We start from the raw sequence: 21,830 nt of genomic DNA on the forward strand, positions 1-21,830 counted from the left end.
CTTTCAAACTTTCCTGCAGGTCATCTGAAACAGCTGAGTTATTCAAAGCAGCTCAGAGCAAATGCAAAGCACGATCTGGTGTTCTTCACAGGCAATGAGAGTGTTAAGGGGTTGCCTCTTGTCTGTATAGAAACTCTAAAGCAGTAAAATCCATTATGAACAAAACAGAGAAGTTCTGGGGAATGGAATTTGTCCAAACTGAACAATGAAAGACAAGCACTTATCTTTTTGCAAAACATCCGTATGAAAGATGTGGCATTCTTAAAATATCTTGATACTCAGTTATGAGTAAGACTATTCACCCTACACCCCACTTTCGCACACAGGAAGGGAAGAGCTAATAGCAGAAGAATTTCTTTTGGTGGTGGGAACAACTGCATGATGATTATCCCCCACCCTCTATGGGATTCCACGGGAGCTCAAGGATGCCCTGGCAAGCGTTGGGGCATTACTGCGTGTTTGTGGAAGTCTCTCAGCTTTTATTAATTAGATTCCTGACAACGCAATAAAAATCTTGTAGCAGAAAGCCACACTGCTCATTCCTGAATCATATGAAATCATTCACCATTTTATGTACAAGTTTTGAATTACAATCTTCAACTTCTCATCAGAAAAAAAAAACCCCAAAGCCTAAAAAAAGCATTTTTGGCAGAACTGCAGAGTGTACAGAAGCATAGTTTCAATTACATAATATATTACAGAACACATTTTGTAACAAAAAGCAGAGCCTGTTACCTTTTCTGAGAAGGCAGTGCCCAGACAAAACTAAATATTTCACCTCCATTATTAGAGGAACAGCTTTAACTGGACAAAAGAGTACATGAAAAAATTCTTGAACACTCCAGATGGTTTAACTGAAAATTTAAAGTACATTTGTAAACAACTCTAAAACAAGAGCCTTATGAAAATAATAAAGGTCACTGAAAGTTAAGCTGTTAAAACTCTTCTTAGCCCAAACTGCTATACTCTACCTTTTTTTTTTTTTTTTTTTAAAAAAAAAAAGTATACACAGATTTTGCCACACAGATCATCGAGAAAACTAGGCAAATACTTTTTAAATTTTTGGTGGAATTAAGAAAGGGACAGTTTGAAGGCAAAAGGTCAAACTCCAAATTCCCTTCGAAAATTACAAGAGCAACATCACCTAACTATTGAATAGAGCCGAGTTCAACAGTGCATGATAGCACAGTACTTATTTTACAATCTGAGACCCTTTTTAATGTAAACCCTGAAGAGTCATAAGCAACGGTTAGAACAGACTTTTGTATTATGTACCATTAAGTCAGCATTGCATTCACTTTCATTATTCAAACTTTGCCATGAGTTTTCATATACAGTACTGATTTACCGTAAGCGTATCTGGATTATGACAAGGCAAACTGTAAAAACTGCCCTGGGAAATTATTTTCTGTTTGTTAATTATCAACCATGCATCTGAAGTTGAGCATCAGTATTAATGCTGCTCTGCTTCAGGCTTCGGCACATGTTAAGTAAGCTGCTGATCACCGAGTGTGTCCATTTTGGTAGATGGACAGATGTATGTGAACAGCAATACTTTGGATAACTTGTGCTATTCCTAATACTACAGCTATTTTCTCTGCCAATTACATTTTGCTATAAATATGTGTGCCCTTAAGTTGATCCCAATATCAGTTTCAGCTAACTAATCAAATTATCTGCTAAGGTTTTGGGAATGAAAACCCTTCCTTTATTTAAGTAAAATGAGGGAAAGGTTTCTAACTCCCAAAGGTTTGCCAACAATAGATTTATTTTCAAGACAGGATGACACTGTTCAGCAAACTGTTTGTCATCTTTGTTGTTCCCAGATAAGCACAGTAGTATCGTTTTTTATCACCCGGGCAGGAAGGTGAAAAGAAAACAGCGAGGTTTTTGCCCATGTTTTTCCAAGTTCTGCTCATGGGCTCTTATGACTAATTATTCATTTGAAATGAGCGTGTCAAATTTCAGATTATATTTTGAAATATTTCTCTTATATTTTGAGGGTTCAGCAGTTGAACTTCAATTTTTGGTTCTCCTTTTGCAAAAGAGTGTTATTAAAACCCTGCCCACAACTGAGCACACCAAGATCTTATATAAGGAATAATTTCTCATTATATTTAGAAGTGCCTTATTTTTGTACCAGCTAAACGTTAATTCATAATCCAAATAATCAATCTGCAATGTAAACAAGTAGTCATTTTCTCCCATGTAATAATGGTAAATAATGACACTGATCATTACATATTCTGCTTGAGTTCATTAAATGCAATTCTTCACTCACAAAGGCAGCAGGCATTCTGTGATGGACTTCCTTTGAACTGCGTTCAAATGAGTGGAATAACCGAGATTCCTCATGGAGATCTAAGCCATTTCCCTCATTTTCTTAATAGCTTCCGCTATTTGCATACTCAACTCCATTTCATAATTTGCTATTTAAAATAAATTCATTTCCCCAAATCCTCCTCTCCTTCTCTAAAACAAACTTATTTACATTTATGGTAAATGCTTTTCAGCAAATAAGTTGTAAGAAAAAAATATCAAACAAACAAGTGGTATAAAAGGGAGCAAGTATTTAAAGTTCCATATTAATTTGCTTTTTGAATTTCCTTCCAAAGATGCTACAGTGAAAAAAGCTTTAAAGGTTTAAAACACACTTTTACACATTCTTGATTCTTTCCCTCTTTTATACAAGGGACCAACTTTGCCCCGTGAACCACTTCCATAACTTTTGCCCAGGAACTAAATGAAACTGCATGTCATTCCCCCCGAGAAAGTAAAGAAAATACAGCCTTTTACTTCAAATATTTTATGAATGCAAGATTACAAGAAATATATTAGTCAAAATGCAGGGCTATCAAGCACTGAACCAAGGATGCTGGCATCAGGTTGCCTACCATTTTGCATGTGGAAAAAATACACTACGTCTACAGGTAAAAGGCATCACTAATGCATCATGAATTACTCTGGTCTGTCAACATCACCTCTGCAGCTTGGTGCATGTTTAAGTCCTGAAAATAATTGTCATATTAATAGTTTGAGATGAAACACTGGAACAAAACCATTCTTAAACAGGAAAGTTTCTGTTTTGCTCTTATCGAGGTAACACCAAAAACTAAAAACAAGATCTTACAATTTAGCAGCCACTTTAACACTTGTTAGGCTAGCCTTCACACAAGGAGCATGCATACAGCCACTGTTCTTGCTTTAAATTGAGGGCTGTTGGTTAATTCAAGTCACTGTTTCCTCACCTTATTTGATTAACCTGTTGAACTGGATGTCCACCATAGGAAAACGAAAATTAAATGATGTTAAGTGTAGCAGACAAATACAGATCACACCAAGAAGCTAACACTCATGAGTTGTCATAATAAGGGATAATAATAACAATAAAAAAAATATCAGTCTTTTCTGTGCATATTTTTCATTTGAAAGGTCCCAGGAAATCATGATGTGCCTGGCCGTTTCTGTTGCTGATTTCTGATGACCTCCAATTGTTTTTTGCATTGCTGGTAGTAAGTTGAGAGACTTTTGTTTTCATCTAACAGCTTTTTATGTTCTTGTACCAGACGGGATGTGTTTTGCTGGTCTTTTTCATCCTGGTCCAGTTCTGCTATTAGTTCTTGTCTAAAAAAAAACCAACCACAAAACAACAAAACAAACCATAACTGTAATTTATAATCTATTTCTATTTGTGTGTAAATGACTTCATATGTTTCAAATCAGTATTTGATTATCAGTCTGAACTCATGGCTGCTGATATTTTGTACAAAAAAATAAGTTGACAAAAAAAAATTACTCTTCATTGTTAACTGTGGAAAAATTCTCTTCCAAATCAAAACCATGTTTAAAATTTGAAAAAGCTGCAAGCCACAGCCTCTAAAATTGTCCTTTATATAATGTCCTTCAGATGTTGTTCTACAGGTCACAGTAAAACATCTAAAGGATCCACAAAGAATTTCATAAATATATTAAACTCTGATTTTGCTTAACTATATATAAATTTAAAAACTCAAAAGGCAACTTGAAAGACAAAATTGCAACAATTTTGTTAACTTTTTAGTGAAGTGCTGTCTTCCAAGTGGACTTGAACTTCTTAAAGCAGTGGAAAAGCAGAACCAAGCAGATTATATCTGTAACTGTTGTTTCACTTAATTTATAAGTGTTTTAATATGTTTTTAGTAACAATGTTAGAGGAACAAATACACAGATAAACTTGCTATAAATTATCCTGCAAAACTGATACAGCAGTTTGTTTTACTGTTTGTTTATGAGGTGGCAAGAAGGCAAGCTGTCAGCAATATTTTAATAACAAATAGTAGAGGAGAAAGTTCATGTTAATTAATTGTTGCCATATGGTTTGCAATTACAGTTAAAGAAAACTTAATCTTTCTAATAAAGGTTGAACTAATAGCTACCTTAAGAAGCATTCACCAATCACAACTGGTACTGTTTTTTGTTTTCAGACCTATGGGCAATTATGTTCTGACTAAGAAAAACAGTTTAGGAGAAATTTGTATGCAGACTTCCCAGAAAAAAAAAAGTTAAAGGAGGAATCTAAAGCCACAGAATTAACAGTTTTGAGACAGAAACAGACTTTTATCTAAGTTATTGACTCTTAAGGACAACAGAAATAAACCCAAATTGAATATATTTACCCTAGTTTCAGTATCTCCTCATGAAGTCTAAAATTCTAGTTGCACTTGAAAAATATTTATTCTCAGGATGCTAAACCAAAAACGTATAGAGGAGGTCAACCTTACAGTAGCTTTTTCCCCTGTTCTGTATGCTATTTCTAATGTAAAAAATGTTTATACACACATTTTTCTCATTAGCTATTCTATAAACAACAAGGCAAGCTTCTCATTAACAACTGCTGGCCTGTAGTGGCTCAGACACTGGTGGGCAACAAACTGGTTATTTGGTCTAGCATGGGAATATATATGACCTCTCAGAACTGCTCCCCAGCATCAGGAAACAGAAGCTATGAAAAGCAGAACACAACAGACCGTACTGCAAACTGAAGTTCTGAATCACCAGTAACTCTGGCCTTAATCTAACAATACATGCTGTTGCTTCACTTATATGCATACACAATGTAAGAGGAAAGAGTTTATTTCTAGTGCACAAAAGATACATGACGGCTTTTAGGTCCTAAACACCTGGTAGAAAAATGTAAGGTGTGCGTTGATAATACTGTTGTAAATGTGATGATTTACAATTGACAAAAGCTAACCGCAAAGAGAGTAACACTGATGTATTACTCAAGATTCTATAATCCATTATCCAAGTGGTTATCTGCAAAATACAACTGAAAATCTTTTACTGGACAGTGTTGGAAAGAAAATGCCAAAGTTCTTCAAGAGTCCAGGTCTTTCACTTGAGATGATACAAACAAACATTACTAGCATGTTACATATACAGATGTGCCACATACTTTAAAGTAGGACTTATCCAAAAGAAGAGTTTTGATTTTGATTAAAACTGTCAATTACCTGCTCTAAATATCTTATCTGTATTGAGCAGCTCAGTATTTCTGGGATTAAGGTTGGAAAATAACTATGCCCTATAAAACAATACTTAATAAAGCCAGAAATAATAGTCACAGATAACAGGGTTTGTGTAAAAGAAACATACAGAACAGAAAAGGTTAAACACATTTCACTTACTTCCTCTGCAACAGCAATGCAATTTCTGTCTGAACTTTCATATATTCTTGTGCCATTTTGCAGTGCTGTTCAAACACAGCCATAGATTCTTTGGAGTTTGGGCACGGTGCTAGAGGCTGAAAATAAATCAGACATGTTAAAAAGTAATGAACTGATATCTTAGTATATAGTGTGTTAGAATGTCCCTGCAGTGTATTTATAACGTCTTTTAAAAACCAGTAACCTTTTAAAAATAAGCGTTAAACCATGCCCTGGAAAATGTTACTGCACTGATGTCAAAGTTGACTCAAACCTCAAATCTGCATTTATTAATCTGTCACAAAAATCCAAGTAGTATTTAATCCCCCACACAACAAATAAAGTGTGTACAACAATTTAATTCAGTAACACTCAAGCAAATAATGTCTTATTTTGACAGTCAAACTCAGTTTACACTTGGTTTTAGGGATCATGTTTCCCATGGCTTGTTTTTAATAGCTTGATCAAATCTGAGACAACCAATCTCAGATTACATAATATATTTTTTTAGCCTTGGTCAAAAGTTAGACAGAATATAAACACAGGTAAATATGCAACACTGTATTTTGCAGGTCCAAAATCACACATTAGAATGAAATGCAAAATAAAGAATCTAACAAAGCATTTATTTATTACCTGTAACTGGTGATCTAATGTAAGATATGCCATTGGGATGGAGTTATCTGACCCATTGGTCTCTGTAACAATACCAAGGAAATTTTAATGTATTTTCAGAGTTAATTCTATTCTTATAGGACAAAAACAAGAATTCTAAATCATTTCACAATACACAATCTGAATGTGGAAAGGCAAATGGAAATAGCAGCGTTCCAATCCCAAGGCAGATGAATCATTTTGTATTTCTGATAAAGTTAAGAACTTCAAAAGCATGGTCTATCACACCAAGAAGAAATAAAGATTAAGGTTATCATCCTACACTTCTAGAAGCCATGTAACAGCATACATTTTAAAAGGACTATTTTGGTACAGTTTGCAATCACGTTCTCTATTTATAAAAAAATTGCCATTTCATTCTTGTTTATGAAGGATCAGCCAGCCAGCCCATGCATCTAATGATTTTAAAATTAGAAGCTGTGCAAACCAGCTCTGCCAAAATAAAATAAGCACAACCTCCTGCTCAGTTTTGAAACCTGTTCCCAGTGAGGTCTGTAAGTATCTTCCCCACAACATGCTCTAGGTCATCTTCTTTGTACTGTAGAGATACTTTGTGGGTAGCAAGGAACCCAATAAACAATCTATCTCCTGGGCCTGGCTGCTCTCTTCTTATAGTGCAGTTACTCTGGATTTCTCTAGTGCTTTCATTCCAGATTTAACATTTATGAATTCTTATAGATCCTATCTTTTGGTAGCCCACAATCTGGGGATCACAAGGTTACTTAAGCTTTAAGAGACATAGGAGTAAAGACACATGGAGAAACTACTGATTTTATAGCTGCATTATTGCTACTAGAGGATTATATGGAGGAGGGTAGGTTGGAAAAAAAAGGGGCTGCTTACCCATACCCCAAAAGCACCTGCCACAGAGTAGTCGTGGTAGAGAAACTAAGGTGTTGCCCTCAAAGACTATGCTATCTCCAAGAGCAGCTTCAAAAAGAAACAGAAATAAGAGGGTGGGAATGGAGAAAAAGTGGTTAAGTGTATGCTTGTAAGGAAACTGGAAGGTGGTAAAAAAAAAAAAAGAAAACAACCCTAAAACCAGAGACTTAATCACCACAGTATCTTAAATGAGAACAATAGAAAAAGTCCTTCCCTACATTAGACTATTGCCATATATGGAATACTGTTACAGCAAAGGAATTATTGCAATGTTTCAAATACATCAGTACATGCAAAATACTTCAGATTACATTCCTGAGCATTTGTGCACTGTCACAGAACTGTAGCTTTTCCCGTGATTGACCAGATTTGGCTGCATCCTCATTTTATCATTTTGCCTCATTAACTTAAAAAAGTACCCTCTTTTACAGAAAACTAAAATTATTTCTCTTTTTCGAAATTCAAACAATTATTTGTTCATGGACTGCATAAACCTAACAGGAAAAAATATACATGTGGTACATTCTGTATTTACCTGAGTATAAGGTGAGGGATTTCTGTGGGCCAGAAAACCGACCTGACTTTTAGCTCTAGTGCTGTGCTGCGTTAAGGTCAAAGACTTGGGACAAACTGCCTTTGCACTCGCATATGATCAGCAACTTTCCCCAATGAACTATTGACTGGGTAAGAGCTTGCTTCCATGTGAGGCAGCAATTCCCATAAGTGCTCACTACTTAAAGCAACTCAGATCCCACGCTACACAAAAGAGGGCACAGGATGGGCTGTGACAGTGGGCAAGGGCTTTGGGAAATTATCAGTGACAGGGCATAGAGTATGATCAGGCAAAGTGACAATGGACAGAAAGAAGAATGCACAGAAGCAATACAGGAGTATGCTGCCTTCCTCCCACTAAAACAGGGGTTAAAAAAAAAAAAAGAAAGAAAAGTACACATCTTACATACAGAATCACCTTATATTTGGTAAAATACAAGAGCGCATATATATACATACATATATATATATATATATATATATATATATGCTTGTGCAAGAGTCAGTCCACATGTGAGTTTCCATTTTGCAGTTGGTTACAGGAAAAGCATGAAAGTCTGATCAGCCAAAGATGAAAGAGATAACAGGAAAAAGATTTCAGAATTTAAGGCACTATGAGGTACCATCTTGAGACTAAGTTTAAGATTCAACATGTTCATTTTGGTAACAAAAATATAATTCTTTTTTATATTGTAAAAAGGAATTTGTGGGGATCCATTGTTTTCATGCAGTCCAGTACTGGTTCTTTTCATAAGTGGAGTGCATTACGACATTTAAAATTGAATTCAGCTATTAAATTATGTTTATTCTTAACCCTATTTCATAACAAAAGAACATTGATGCTACAGTAGAAGTATTTACAACACTCCTGCAGACACACTTATGTTAGTTCATTTAAAAAGAGTAAGACTATGCGCACATGTACATTCTGCATAAGCAAAATTACAACAAAGGTAAAAACGAGAATTAATGTATTCCATCTGATACTCACCTATAAAGCATTTTATTCCAGAAGTCAGAGCAATGAAAGCTTTAACTGTGCATTCATAATACAAATGCACAAGGCTAAAATGCTCTAAGATGTCTATTTCTCTAATTCCCCCAAACTACACTACAATCAAAAACTGGTGCCAAAAGGTCTGCATTAAATACTACGATCACTGCGTATGTACTTTCTTACAAGCAAAATACTTACTAGTTTATGTAACTTAATGTAATCTATATAAAAAAAGTTCTTAAAGCCAGTGTGCAAAACAAAGCAGTAATGTAATGATTTAAGTTAAACAAAACTAAAATGGACTGTGGCTTTCACCATTTAATTTTATTAATGTCTAGGCACACACCCCACACCATAATCAAATACTTTATATATTTTTACAGGCAAAAAGTTAACTAAGGATTACCTGCATCATCAGGTGTCCATGGATTACGAGTTGGTTTTTCAGAGGTTGGTCCCGAGGTAGTGATCATTCTCACACTAGGACTAGATGATCTACTGCTGTTTCTACTCTCCTGAAATGATAAAACAAAATAAAACAACAAGAAAAATAAAGATAAGATTTTTTTTTTTAGGATTAATTAAAAAATATGATTAAAAAAATAAATGTGAAGAAACCTGAAACTATAATCCTCCCAAATACTCTCCTCCCCAAGTTTTTTACCCAGAAAGTTTTCCGGACAGTTTGATAAACTTTACATGCATTGCAGGGATAATTTCATCCCCATTTCTACTCCATCTTTACTGTATAAAAAGAAATGGATATAATTTGGCTATTCAGCATAATAAAAAGCAGTGGTGACAATATCTTCAAGATTTATATAAAAGCATGACACTATGTCTAGTAATTTTCACACCACCATTCAGCAGAAATCTAGCAGCTCCATAACATAAGGAAAAAATAAAATTTGTTTCCAATGTTTAATCAATGAATAGAACTACATTCAACGAAATGAATGCAGTTTAGGAACTGCACTAGACTGTGGTGTATTATCAGTTTTCTTATGATTCCTATGTCAACTCTGAGATTACGTAATTCATCTTCAGAAAACATGAAAAAAAGTGTTTAATCAAAAAGGATCAAGTAAAGCAAAGCCATTAAGAAATGAGTACAGTCTCTCTCATAAAGAAAATTAAGAACTAAACCAAAATTCTGTAGAAAGTTCCTTTATATATAGCTTGACATCTCAAATCCTTTTGTTTACCAGAGCACAAAAACATAATACAGACTTCATTATTCTACTGAGCTTCTTTCTAAGGTTATTTACAGTATATATTCCTGTATTTCATATACCCCCACACTGACATAAAATTAACACAGTAAAGGACATAAGACTATAAAACCTCAGTGAGTTTTGCAAGAAAAAAATGAAGTAAAAAGAAACAATGCTATTAAAACACACCATATTAAAAATAGTTGCATTTATCATGAAATGGTTAATTAAATGTCCCTATTTTTGAAAAAAGGCACTCAAATATACATTACCTGGCAAATGTATTACTTTATGACTCTAATTTCCAAATATCCTATCTTAGTTTGAATTTTAAAGACAAGATTTCAGTCAAGTAACAATCTGAAGAGTAATAAGATTCTGCACACCAAAATATTGTTTCAACTGAATTATGTTTCTCCTTTAATTTTTGTTAATCATTTCGTGTTTTATGTTAGTAGTCAGGAACGGGGCAACAAACTATTGTAGAAATAATCCAACGGATGTTATTATCCAGATGATGGCATCAAACACTTTGAAAAAAGCTTTTGTGTTGGAGTCGTTGTTGACTTTAGCAAGGTTTAAGTTACTGAGCTTACTGCTTACTGTCAGTGTCCTCAGATATGAACGATAAACACACTCTGGAACAAGCACTTTTAACAGCATGTAAGTCCTTTAAGCAAAAAAAGATTTGCTTAGTGTCAACAATTGACAGCAAAGGGCACTGAAGAAGTACTCTGGTTACAGTAACTTTACAATGTTGTGCTAGATTGCTTGCTGTACCAGATTGTTTTGATCCATCAACAGAAAACCACCATTTCCTTGATAACACTGTTTAGACAAAATTACTAGTGATACAAATGAAGGATTCGTATCTGAAGCATATCTAAAAAGCATTACAAAGTCCAAGGAAGTTCCCAGAATTGAACACCTGTTAGATTACAGCATTTGAACGTGTGTTGTGTGAGATGCTTTAGGCCTCCTGGACACCAGCCTCTCTGACAGGTAAGTCAGACTTGTACTACTGATGCCTGACGAAGTCAGGGCTGTTATTGTTTCAGTGTTCAGCATGCTGCCACTGCATCGCTTTCATCCATGGCCTTATGTGGCTTTTTAAAGTGGAGGAGGGTGGAGGGAGAAGGGTTACTGGGCTTGTAAACATTTCTATTACATCAGATTAATTTCCCTGCCATGTACAATCTGCTGGTGTGACTCAGACTTTCACATTTTATAAAGTCAGCTATGTCTACAGGGACTACCACCATTCTGAGAAATTCTAGATAAATGTGAATTAGTTTTATTCTTATCTTATTACATAATGTACAATTGCACCAAAAAAAGCCCTTTTGTTGACTTTTAGTGCAGATGTGCAACCACTGGCAGATAATGGGAACAATGTGTGTGTCGTGTGTGTCCCATCCCCCCCCCCCCCGGCTCCTTTACTGTTTGGCTGTCTTACCCCAGGTTTAAGACTAACCCATGCTCATTCACAGAGTTCTCAGCTGCTCTTTAAAGGCTGTTCTTCAGCAATCAGTTTCTGTCACCATTTCAAGGGTATCCTTTCATCCTTGCTTCCTCCAGGTATCACTCAACAGACTTGTTATCAGGTTACTCTCAAATCATCTTTGACAGGTGACCAATGCCAACAGCACTGTTGGCTTCTTGACTTCTATTTCTCAAAGATTTGCAGTCTTGAAAAGTTGGCATGCTGAGGAATAATCGCCTCCTCAAGTTTAATTTAAATAGGCAACCCAATTTAAAGAAATCATTATTACTAGCCCTGTCTCCTCATCTGTGGATTTTATCTTGCTGTGAAAGAGGAGAAAAAAAGAGTGTATCTGTGACCAATTTCACAATCTCACGGACAGAATGATTCATCTGTCTAATATCAGATACTCCAAACTATCACACTTAGCTTGCATGCATGTGGGCATGTACATTCTGACCTTGTTTCACAACTGTTCAGTACAGTAAATGGTTTTCTTTAATATATTAATTTTTCTTTCCACTTCAACGTAAACTGTAAGAGTTAATGAAGGCCCAGCAACAGTTAATAACAAACAAAAAAGGTTTAAAAGAGGTAGTTTTGATGTTATGATAACACTGTGAAGGATTATGTACCAAAACAACCAACCCAATCAAGATGCACAGGTAGGGACATGGATACCTTACTAGGCATCTGATCACAACCTGCAGTTCTTGGGTGATTATGCCAAATAAGTTTCTCAGAATCTATATAATACTGTAAAGACTCTATCCAGAGTAAACATCAGGTTCGCCGAGTTTCTTCAAGCCCCCAAAAGTTTTTATGGCTGCAGTTCAGAGTATACACATGTTACACAGGTATCTAGGCAAGAGCAGTAGTGCTGGACAGACATCACAATACAATGTTTTAAAAAGCATGTACAAAGAAATGGAAAGGCAGAAGAAACAATTCAGTGCCAAAAAAAAAAAATTATGTGGAAAAATGAATAGAGCTTCACAGTATATAGATGGAAACAAATGGAAATGTAGCATTTGACTGTACAGAGAGGGTTGCATCAGTGCTGCTCACGTCACTTGGAGTTAAGGTCCAGTCTAAGGTCACCAAGCACTAGAGAAATCTGTGAAAAATCAGACTTAAACACATGTTCTTAACACTGAACTACTCCAACAGCTGATCCAACAATAGAAAACCTTTGGCTTAGAGTATTTTCCCATCTTAACTGTTGATGTAAAAGGGTCAGTTGAGTAGTAAAATAATCTGCAAAGTACTATCACTGTCTGCTGTTGATAACATCAGCAAGATCAATACTGAAAAATACCGTGTCTCAACAACCTAAACCCAGTAATCATCAGCCATACAAAACCGCACAAAAAGTTCTTCTAACAATACACAAATAAAATATACATACAATCATAAAACATACAAGAAGGTTAGATTAAAACAGACCAGCAGTTAAACAGGGAGATGAGAGTCTTGGTTTACCCTTTCAGGTAAGCACCCCAAATTTTGATATATTTATTATCATCAATACCAGTGTTTTCCTCCACCTCCATAAAAATTCCATTCTGAAGTGGAAATATCTTCCCGATTAAAAAAAAAAAACCCAAAATAATTTCCTATTGATGCAGCAGCAATTTTCAGGAAAAACACATTTAAGAAAAAGATTTCTGATCAGGTCTAGTCAAATAGTCAAAAAAAGAAAAGTGGCACCAGGGCAATCATTCAATTTTGAGCGGAATAGGGGCTTACAAGGGCTGGGTGTGGGAGCAGAGGCACGCAGTACCATGGTGGTTTGGTGAAGAAGGCTGTGCTGCAGGGTGGGTGTAAAGGAGAATGGAATGTGGGGAAGAAGGGTGTTTGCAAAGAAGGAAGGGAGGGGGAAGGGGATCTTCACATTAGACAGGATAAGCTATATATGGTATGGTGCATATAGGGAGATATGGTAAACTGACCAGATCTACGCTAGTCACAGATGGTTTTTCTGCTTTGGTTAGCTTATATGGATAGCAGGTTCAAGATTTTCAACAAAAATTCAAGGCAGTGAGGTCCAGAGCTATAGAAACCCATAAAGAGTAAAGTCTTCTGTCATATTATATTGTGCTCACTTTCTTCATTGTTTTGCAACTTTTTTTTTTAAAAAATACAAATATATCTATGCCAAAAGTTATCTTTAGTTTCATCAGACTTTTCTGTCTCTTCTCACACCAAAAAGGGGATGAAAATTAGTTACTTGCTTATATTGACAGTGCAAAATTTTCTTCCAAAGAGCATTTTTCATGCCTATTAAAATATGTTTTCCAGATTTTATCATGTTTCCAAAAACTGCAAAATAGAAGCAAAATAATTGTAATTTTCAATATGTACACCATCAGAAGCAAGATAGTAAAATGTGATTCTGGTGCTTCTATAGACCCTCATCAGAAATTGGTGAGGTAAACGAAAAACCTTTTCTGTATTCCCCTGATCACAAAGGCAATTTAGCTAGAACATCCATACAAGCAGCAGAATAGCTTTCAAAGAAAGATTATTGTAATAGTTATTAAGATATGAAGTGTCTGGTGTAATTCTGTATTTTAAAATATTAACCATTCATAAAAATGAATAGAATCAGTGCAATTTGGCATAACTGATGTACTGTCACAATTTTTTTCTCCCTAATCTTGCATAACTTTAGTTCTACAATTAACTGAATATGCTATTAAATTTTGCAGATTCATTTCTAACAAACCTGTCCTTCCCTGAAGGTATTAAAATATATTTAAGACTAATTTATTATTTTCTGATAGATGTACATAGCAATTTCTATTAAATTCTACCTTGGGGATTGATGAGGTTTCTGTGGCTATCATACTTCACAGAATTAAAAAAGAATCAAATGTTGATCTCCCTGATAACTACACACTCCAAAACTATCACCTATTTTAGATTATTGCAGTAGGTTGTTTAATATGGAAACCTGATGAATATGCTAAGCTCCAGTTTCCCACATCCAAATAATAGTAAGGATCTCAAAATTGCCAGTTCACGCTAACGACCAAATAGTCTCTGTGAATTACTGAAAGACAATGAAACACATAAAACCACAAAATAAACACATCTGAATGAAACATTAGCTGTACGTTTCTCATTTAACATGTTCTTAATTTGCTTTAAATTTTATGTAGCATATGTTATTATAAAACAGCTTATTGAGAAAGACTTTTTTTTTAAACAAAACTTTGTGACAGCACCCTCCTGTAAACCTTTCACAAGAAATGTAGATAATACTCTAAGTTACTATTCAGCGTTCAGAGACTAATGATAAATATATGTTTAACACTGATGCACAGGCTTCTTATTTTTATACAAAAAGTGAGTCTAGTGTATGTATAACTGTTCCAGACAATCGTTTGCAGTAACTACAAATGTTTTTTACATATAGAGACAGGAATAGGCTTTCCTGCGTAACATGTGCCCTCAGTCAAATTAAGTGGTACACAAAAGCTATGTGTATATAAAAATGATAAATGCTGCACAAGCTATACAGAAAATACTTCTCATCCAGAGCTCATTCATAGATTACCCTCATGGAATCTCATTTAAATGCAATACAAACAACACTACAATCTGCCAAGCTTCCACATCATTTCAATGAAAGCATCAAAGGTGAAGAATTCCAGACCAGTTTCCCTGTACAGATTTGGTGTTGACTTTAATGAAAGATAAAGAAGAGACGAGAAAGACGTTACCTGACTGGACTCTGTTCCAGCAACACTAAGATCTTGAATGGATCTGCGCCTCTGCTGTCCGTTTCCTGCTGGGAAAAAAACAAAACAAAAACAAACCAGTGAAATCTATTCAGAACAAAATAAGAAGGGTGCGACTGTTGCAGAGGAGCTTGGAATTTGTACAAATCCACACAGAGAAAGGGGGGGGGGGGGGGAGAGAGAGACAGCTGCAGAATTTTAACTCAAAACATGCTGGCCTGTCAACAAAAAGTATATCCTAATACAATAACCACTCCTACCACATGAATAGCTGCTGCACTCTACTCCACCATCTTCTGTCACATGTATTTGGTCAGGCTTAGTACTCAGGGCAGGAGCTGGTGACGACATCTATTTCAAGTGCGTTACGTTATGGGGATTTCTAAAAGCTAGACTGCAAAGATAACAGGCTGCCAGCTTTAACCTGTTGCTCTTTGGCGTGCCCAAGGAACACAGCAAGGACTTCTGCCCATGTGCCGCTCTCTCACAAAAACTTAAGAAGCGAAAACACTTCCTTCTTGCCTTTGTCTCCTTCAGATGAACAAAAATATGTCCTATTCTCATGCTCTGAGAAGTGTGAAAAGGGGACTGTTCAGCTAAATCACATCTCACCATCAACCTACTGAGCACAATGCTGTAATCTTTTCCTCTTCTCCTTCCACCTGTTAGCAATTATCCACCAGTGACAGCTACATAAAACAGTTTAATTTTTAACACTGACACGCAATCAAAGGCATTTCCAGGAAACAGTGTCTTCTTAAAAATAAAAGGAGATTATGCAATGGAATCTCCCTGGCTACTTTGATTTTTATTACGGTGATTGTTTATATTGTCTCTTGAGAGCAGGTCAGCTGTCCAAAAGGAAACACCAAAACGTCCTGAGGAACAGCTGACAATGCTCAAAATTCTTGCTCTTAAACTCTGCATTACGTAACTTCTCTACTGGAGGGGAGCATCTGAAACATGTCCTGCAGCCGCAGCAGCCCCTCGCCCAGTGACCCTGCATGCAACAGCCAACCCAGCTCACTCAAAACCCTGTAACAGGCATCGCACTTTTAACCTTTTAGATACTTCTTATTCAGCATCATTTCCATATGACTCCACAGCCTATCTTGACAGGTGTTTTGAGTTGCAACAGTTACTACAAAAATGTAAGACTATTTAATATTAATCAATACATTTAATGCTACCATACTTTAAATTTTTAAATATAGGTACTACTACATGTAGGAACACATTACCACAAAACATCAATACAAAATTCTCAGTGTCACTTTACAATTTGTGATGGCATTTTATGGTCTAAAATTTATAGAAAGTACTATGAGAAACAAGCATATATAAAAATCAAGAAGGATTCTAGAATGGGAATATATTCTTTGCTTTGACTTCAATTTGTATTGCAAATTTTCTGTGGTCTTGGTCTTTTGCTTCTGAAATTCAGGGAAAGTATATACTTACCTAAGCAACAATGGTTACATTATATTTAATATTTCTATATTAGAGATCGTGTGAATGACAGATCTGTCAAAATTTCTGAACTTGTCCATTTGCAGTGAACTTTTCTACTAAATCATTTAACAAACAAGATTATACATTTAATAAAATTCTGTGCTGTTGGATACTTCATCTGGCTGCCACAGCTCATCTCAATATTTAAGATATGGGCGATCCACCCACGACCGATACAAAATTATGTGCACGTTTCATTCAACAAGTTATAAAATTAGCTCAGCTGAAATAGGCTTGCAAAAATATCTGAAATTCTCATTTCAGATTAGCAACATTTGTGAATTTAAAGAACCCGGCACATGTGTTGCTGAAATATTAGAACATGGCTGCCAAAATGTTAAAATAATAAGGGTGGGGTGCAAGAAAGAAAAGAAAATGCCTTGGGGAGAGAAAGAGGGGCCAAAACTACTGTGTTGTAATAAATGAACATCTTTAAATAAAATATCTTCAAGTTAGTAGCATGAGGGAAGAGCAAGCTCTACTAGGCAATGCCACTTTAATTAGTGTAACTACTGCAGACATCTGGCAAATAGCTTAGACAAAGCAGAAACAGACTACAAATTGACAAATACTTATTGCTCCAGATTCAAGACAAATTTCAATTGAAAAATATACTATACAACATATGACCTTTATTTGAAATAATAACTGCTATTTCTCTATGCTTTCCTCTCACAGTTTTGATCTTGTTCTTACTTCTATGTCCATTTAAAACTAATTTTTTTCCTTGTTACAAAAATGAAGAGACTTGTAAATGCACAGAAGTTAATATACAGTAGCTTGATGCACTATGTCGGGATTTCAGTGGTTTACAGGATTTTTAAGACTAAAAATAAAACATCACAAACATACTTCCTGGCCTCAGAAAACCCCATTTCGCATACTGTTGTTTATATCTAAAATGAAATTCAAAAGGAACAGGAAACTTCCATCATTTGCTGTCCCATACTCCAGCAAAAACAAATTCTACAACTTATGAAGGCTTCTGATCACACCCCCTGCAAATATCCAAGACCAGCTATGAACTCTTCTCCTTGCCCTTTAGCAGATACTTGCGTCTCCTTTTACACTTTCTTATTTGTGCACAGTACACGCTCTTCCTTACACACCTACAAGACCCAAACCTCTCTCACAGGGCAGGATGATCATTGAATGTAACAGCGCTGGAACACATTTTAAAGAAGTTAAGACACTGATTTGAATTCCAGAAGAATGAAGTGAGCTGGGAAGACAAGGGTGGGATTTCTGGCTTATACCGATTTTAAAAGTACATGGAAAAATTACAGACCTAAAGCATCTATAATTCCTATCTACTTTCTAAAGGCAATTAAAGTGTATCTATCCTGAGTAATCATTTATATGGTGTCAATGCTATAAAAATCTTAACACTGTGGAACAGTTTCAGACAACAAAGTTACAAAGCCAAATGCATGCACGCTATATGCATGAGATGTCTAATGTTGTCAGTGGAGTAAAGTCTGCACTTGAAGGTATATTTACTACATGCTGCTTGACTGTTTTGTATCAAAAAGGTGTTCTGATTATTTTTCTTGATTATATTACAAACCGTACTTAATTTTTGCTGTTTCTTTAAACATATAGCTACTTAAGCCTTCTGTACTTACTATGTTTTTTACTTTTCATATCGATAAATAAAATCTTGTTGTTTATTATCTATACTATACATTATATATAAATTGAAAAAACATTGATACTTCACTTGACTATCTGGTTACAGGATACCATTGCTGAAAAATCATTTGCCAAGTTGTTAGGCAAGAAAAGAATTCATTGATCTATTTTCAGTTTCTAAGTTTTTGTAAGCTAGTAACACAAACCAGCTTTTTACATGAAAAGAAGTTCTATTCATCCTTATTTAAACCTATTCAGAAGGAGAAGCAAATATGTATTAAAAACTTCCACTTCTGCCAACATTTTACCTTCAACTGATGAAAATTTGTATTTTATGACCTCAGCAGCATAATCAGTTCATGGATGAAAAGCAGCTGAAGCAACACATTACAAAAAACCCCAACGATAGCAGATGTAATACTCATACTTCTAAAATAGCCCTGCCCAAAGCAGCTGACTCATGGTAACATGCCTGCACGGTTCCTCCCCTCTACGGGAAGCAGCTGCTTCACCATGTGCTCAGCAGAACTTCAGGCAGCAGCACAGCGTGGGTCAGCACTCCCGCTCGCCTGAGGATGGAGATGGGCTGCTCGCCCCAGCGACAGACTTGCCCAGGGAAGTCTGGAGGAGCTGGGTATGTAGAAGAAGTGCTAAGGAGTGTAATGGGGTGGGATCGAGATGGAGGTGCCAGTTTGGGTATCTTGGAAGTATAACTAGAAGGGGAAAGTGTCTTAAGAGTCCAGGACTAAAAGCATTATGCTGAGAGAATAAGGAAAGGAAAGAGGTGAGAAATTGGTCACCTTATATTGTCTTTAAAAGAGTAACTGAGCAAGGTACTTCTGAATAACTCCTTAAGTATACAGATAAATCTAATTAGTTTACTGGGCTGATTATCACATCCCTGTCACATAATGATTGATCCTTTTTTCTGGCCTTGGGATTCTTAAGGGAAAGCTGTTCTGACAACCAGAAAACTTTTAATATACGGACCAGACTTATTTGCAGACAATTTACATCTTTTTCTGTAGTGCCAACACTATCTTTTAGCTTAAGTAGTTCTCTTTTCCTAGTCTATAGAAGAATGTGCAGCTGAAGAAAAATACTCATTTCTCAGCTTTCCTTTTGTGGGCTAAAAAAGCCATGCTTTCAAGATTCTTCTTTATACTCTCCATCAATCTCAGTAATCTTGCTGTTATTTCAGAGCGCATGTATGGATCTTTTATATGGCTGCCCAGAAGAGTATGTTGAATTCCTGATTAAACCTCAGCAAAGGCCTGTAAATAGTGTTAGCACTTCCTTATCTTGCCTGGAAACGAATCCTAAGATTTCACATTTTTTTCTAACTGCATTACATTAGTGGCTTATACTAACTGGGATTAATCTGCATTCACCTGCTATGGTCCCTTGTCATTTTATTAAAAGAGATTGTTGCTAGTATATGGCCCACAGTTCATGACACTGAATTTTACCCTATTTCTATTTTTTCTCCAGTTGTAACAAAATTTTCCCTATCTAGTACCATAATCCTCCTCTTTATGAATTGTTGCTTCTGAAAGCATTAACAGGCAATTTCATTATCACTTATTTAAGAGTAAATTTTCAGAAAATTCATTAATATGCTTGCTTCAATCTTATACCTTTTTTCATTTCTACAGGTTGCTATTTCTCTTGTATCTATTTGAAACTCCCCTTGGTATTCACTTCCTGTCAAGTTCAATTAAAATAGTTCAGGTGAAGAATATCTTATAGACTTCCTCTGCCTAAATAAGTAAAACCAATAGACTGGTACAATCTATCTTGTGAAAGACATGTGGCACTTTATTTTACTGACATTTTAATTATTCTCTAGAAGTTTCAAGGTTTCTTGGAAGCCTCTGTGCTGATACGTGTAGACAGCGTACACAGACAAGAGGGACTCTGTTTGCTTCTAGAGGTCATCTGTCAGGCTCTCATTACATGTCGAAACTGCAAAACTTGACAGATCTCTGCACTTTCTCTTTGCTCTCTCAGGATTTCATTTATGTCATGGCAGGCCAGAACCATTTGAAAATTACAGTGGAAAGCTATGCTAGTAAACATTCTTGCAGATTTGTTAACCTCAATGCCAAAAAGCTTTCTTTTAATGGGTCATGTGCTACTGTTCTTTGGGATCTACTTTTTGATGTTCTGTATTTTTATGTGTAAACTTCAATAAAGTTATCTGAAAGAAACTTGTATGAAATTATCTCTTGCATTCAACTTTGAAATACCAAACAGTGTCAACATTTATAAGAAAACTTCCTCAGATGACACAAATTTATAGTTGGGGGTCCACAGTTTTTAATGGATCTCTAGATTAGCAGCAGATACTATGCCTTGCATGTCCTGCCTCTAACAAATTATTCTGAAGTGACTTGCATACCACTACTGGTATACCTATCACAGTTTGGGACTGATTATGCTTATTTTTAGGCTTTGAGAAGTATGAAAGGAAAGAAGGAAATCCACTTTGCAAAAAATAGAATGGAAAAGGAAAATGATATGCTGCTCACTAGCCTGGGATGGATGAGAAATATTCATTAAAGTCCCAGCTGAAATCACCAGCTATGATGTCTGGTTATACTGATTTTCTTCCTGTCAGAAGCCTCTCCTAATAATTTTAGTTTGCATTAACTTAAACACAACAGAAATACCTTCTGCAGACACATTTTAGCTCTTAAAAAGCATAGTCAAATGTAAGAATTACACAGATTGTGTTAATTCTTTTTAATCACAAGTATCACATGGATTTGAACGTCTTTACATAATGTATCGAAGTTTTCTGTTCTACTAATATTTGATTAGATTAAAAATGGGTGCTCCAACACAAAAAAAGATCAGGGCAAGATAATTACCTAGACAGGGATTTTTCAACTTGTCCATTTTCACCAAGTTAGGTATTGTAACAAAAGACTGCATATATAGTTTTTTTCTAAGATGACTCTTAACATCAAGATCATAAAGGAAAAAAATCCTTTATCAGTAAAAGTCAATTCAAACTTGAAGATGGAATCCTTTACTGATAAAAGTAAGTTTGTACTAAAAAATCATGCTCCTCTTTACAGAGACGTTATGAAAAAAAAATCTTGGGATAATTTCTAGTTCTGTCCTAGCGCAACTGGAGCAAGAAGTATTTTTAGCAGTCTGATCATTATTCCGGCATCTTAACCAACTGACCCGTTCACCTGGTCTGCGATACCTGGTATGATGATCTCAGGGACATCCAGAATGTTGCCAAATGAAGCAGTTTTACGATGGCCTCGTTTAGGCTTGGAATAGGCTGAAAAAATACACACATACAATACACATGCAAAACACTAAAATGGCAATAGCAAAATTATTAAGTTTCTAATATTGCATTTTTCATAAACTTGGTTAAACTATAGTTCATGCAAAAATGTGTCATGCAGAATAAACTGCATTGCCTTTCACTCA

At 35.5% G+C, this 21,830-nt stretch overlaps 1 protein-coding gene across 5 annotated transcripts in view; it reads right to left on the minus strand.

Moving 5' to 3' along the window:
- Window positions 1-998: 998 nt before the first annotated feature.
- MAP3K7 (mitogen-activated protein kinase kinase kinase 7) overlaps window positions 999-21,830 on the minus strand; it is a 35,743-nt gene continuing 14,911 nt past the window's right edge. For 2 of the 5 annotated variants that reach the window (XM_026844817.1, XM_026844814.1), the window contains exons 11-17: window positions 21,595-21,675; window positions 15,216-15,283; window positions 9,197-9,305; window positions 7,203-7,289; window positions 6,321-6,382; window positions 5,667-5,782; window positions 999-3,624 (exon numbers count right to left, since the gene is read on the minus strand). In XM_026844817.1, the coding sequence (XP_026700618.1) occupies window positions 3,444-3,624; window positions 5,667-5,782; window positions 6,321-6,382; window positions 7,203-7,289; window positions 9,197-9,305; window positions 15,216-15,283; window positions 21,595-21,675 (704 nt within the window). In that variant the 3' untranslated portion in view covers window positions 999-3,443. The remainder of the gene's footprint in view (window positions 3,625-5,666; window positions 5,783-6,320; window positions 6,383-7,202; window positions 7,290-9,196; window positions 9,306-15,215; window positions 15,284-21,594; window positions 21,676-21,830) is intronic. The other 3 variants (XM_026844815.1, XM_026844818.1, XM_026844819.1) reach the window with 3 other exon arrangements.

This window comes from Athene cunicularia, assembly GCF_003259725.1.
Source record: "Athene cunicularia isolate RWA chromosome 3 unlocalized genomic scaffold, athCun1 chr3_part1, whole genome shotgun sequence".
NCBI lineage: Eukaryota > Metazoa > Chordata > Aves > Strigiformes > Strigidae > Athene > Athene cunicularia.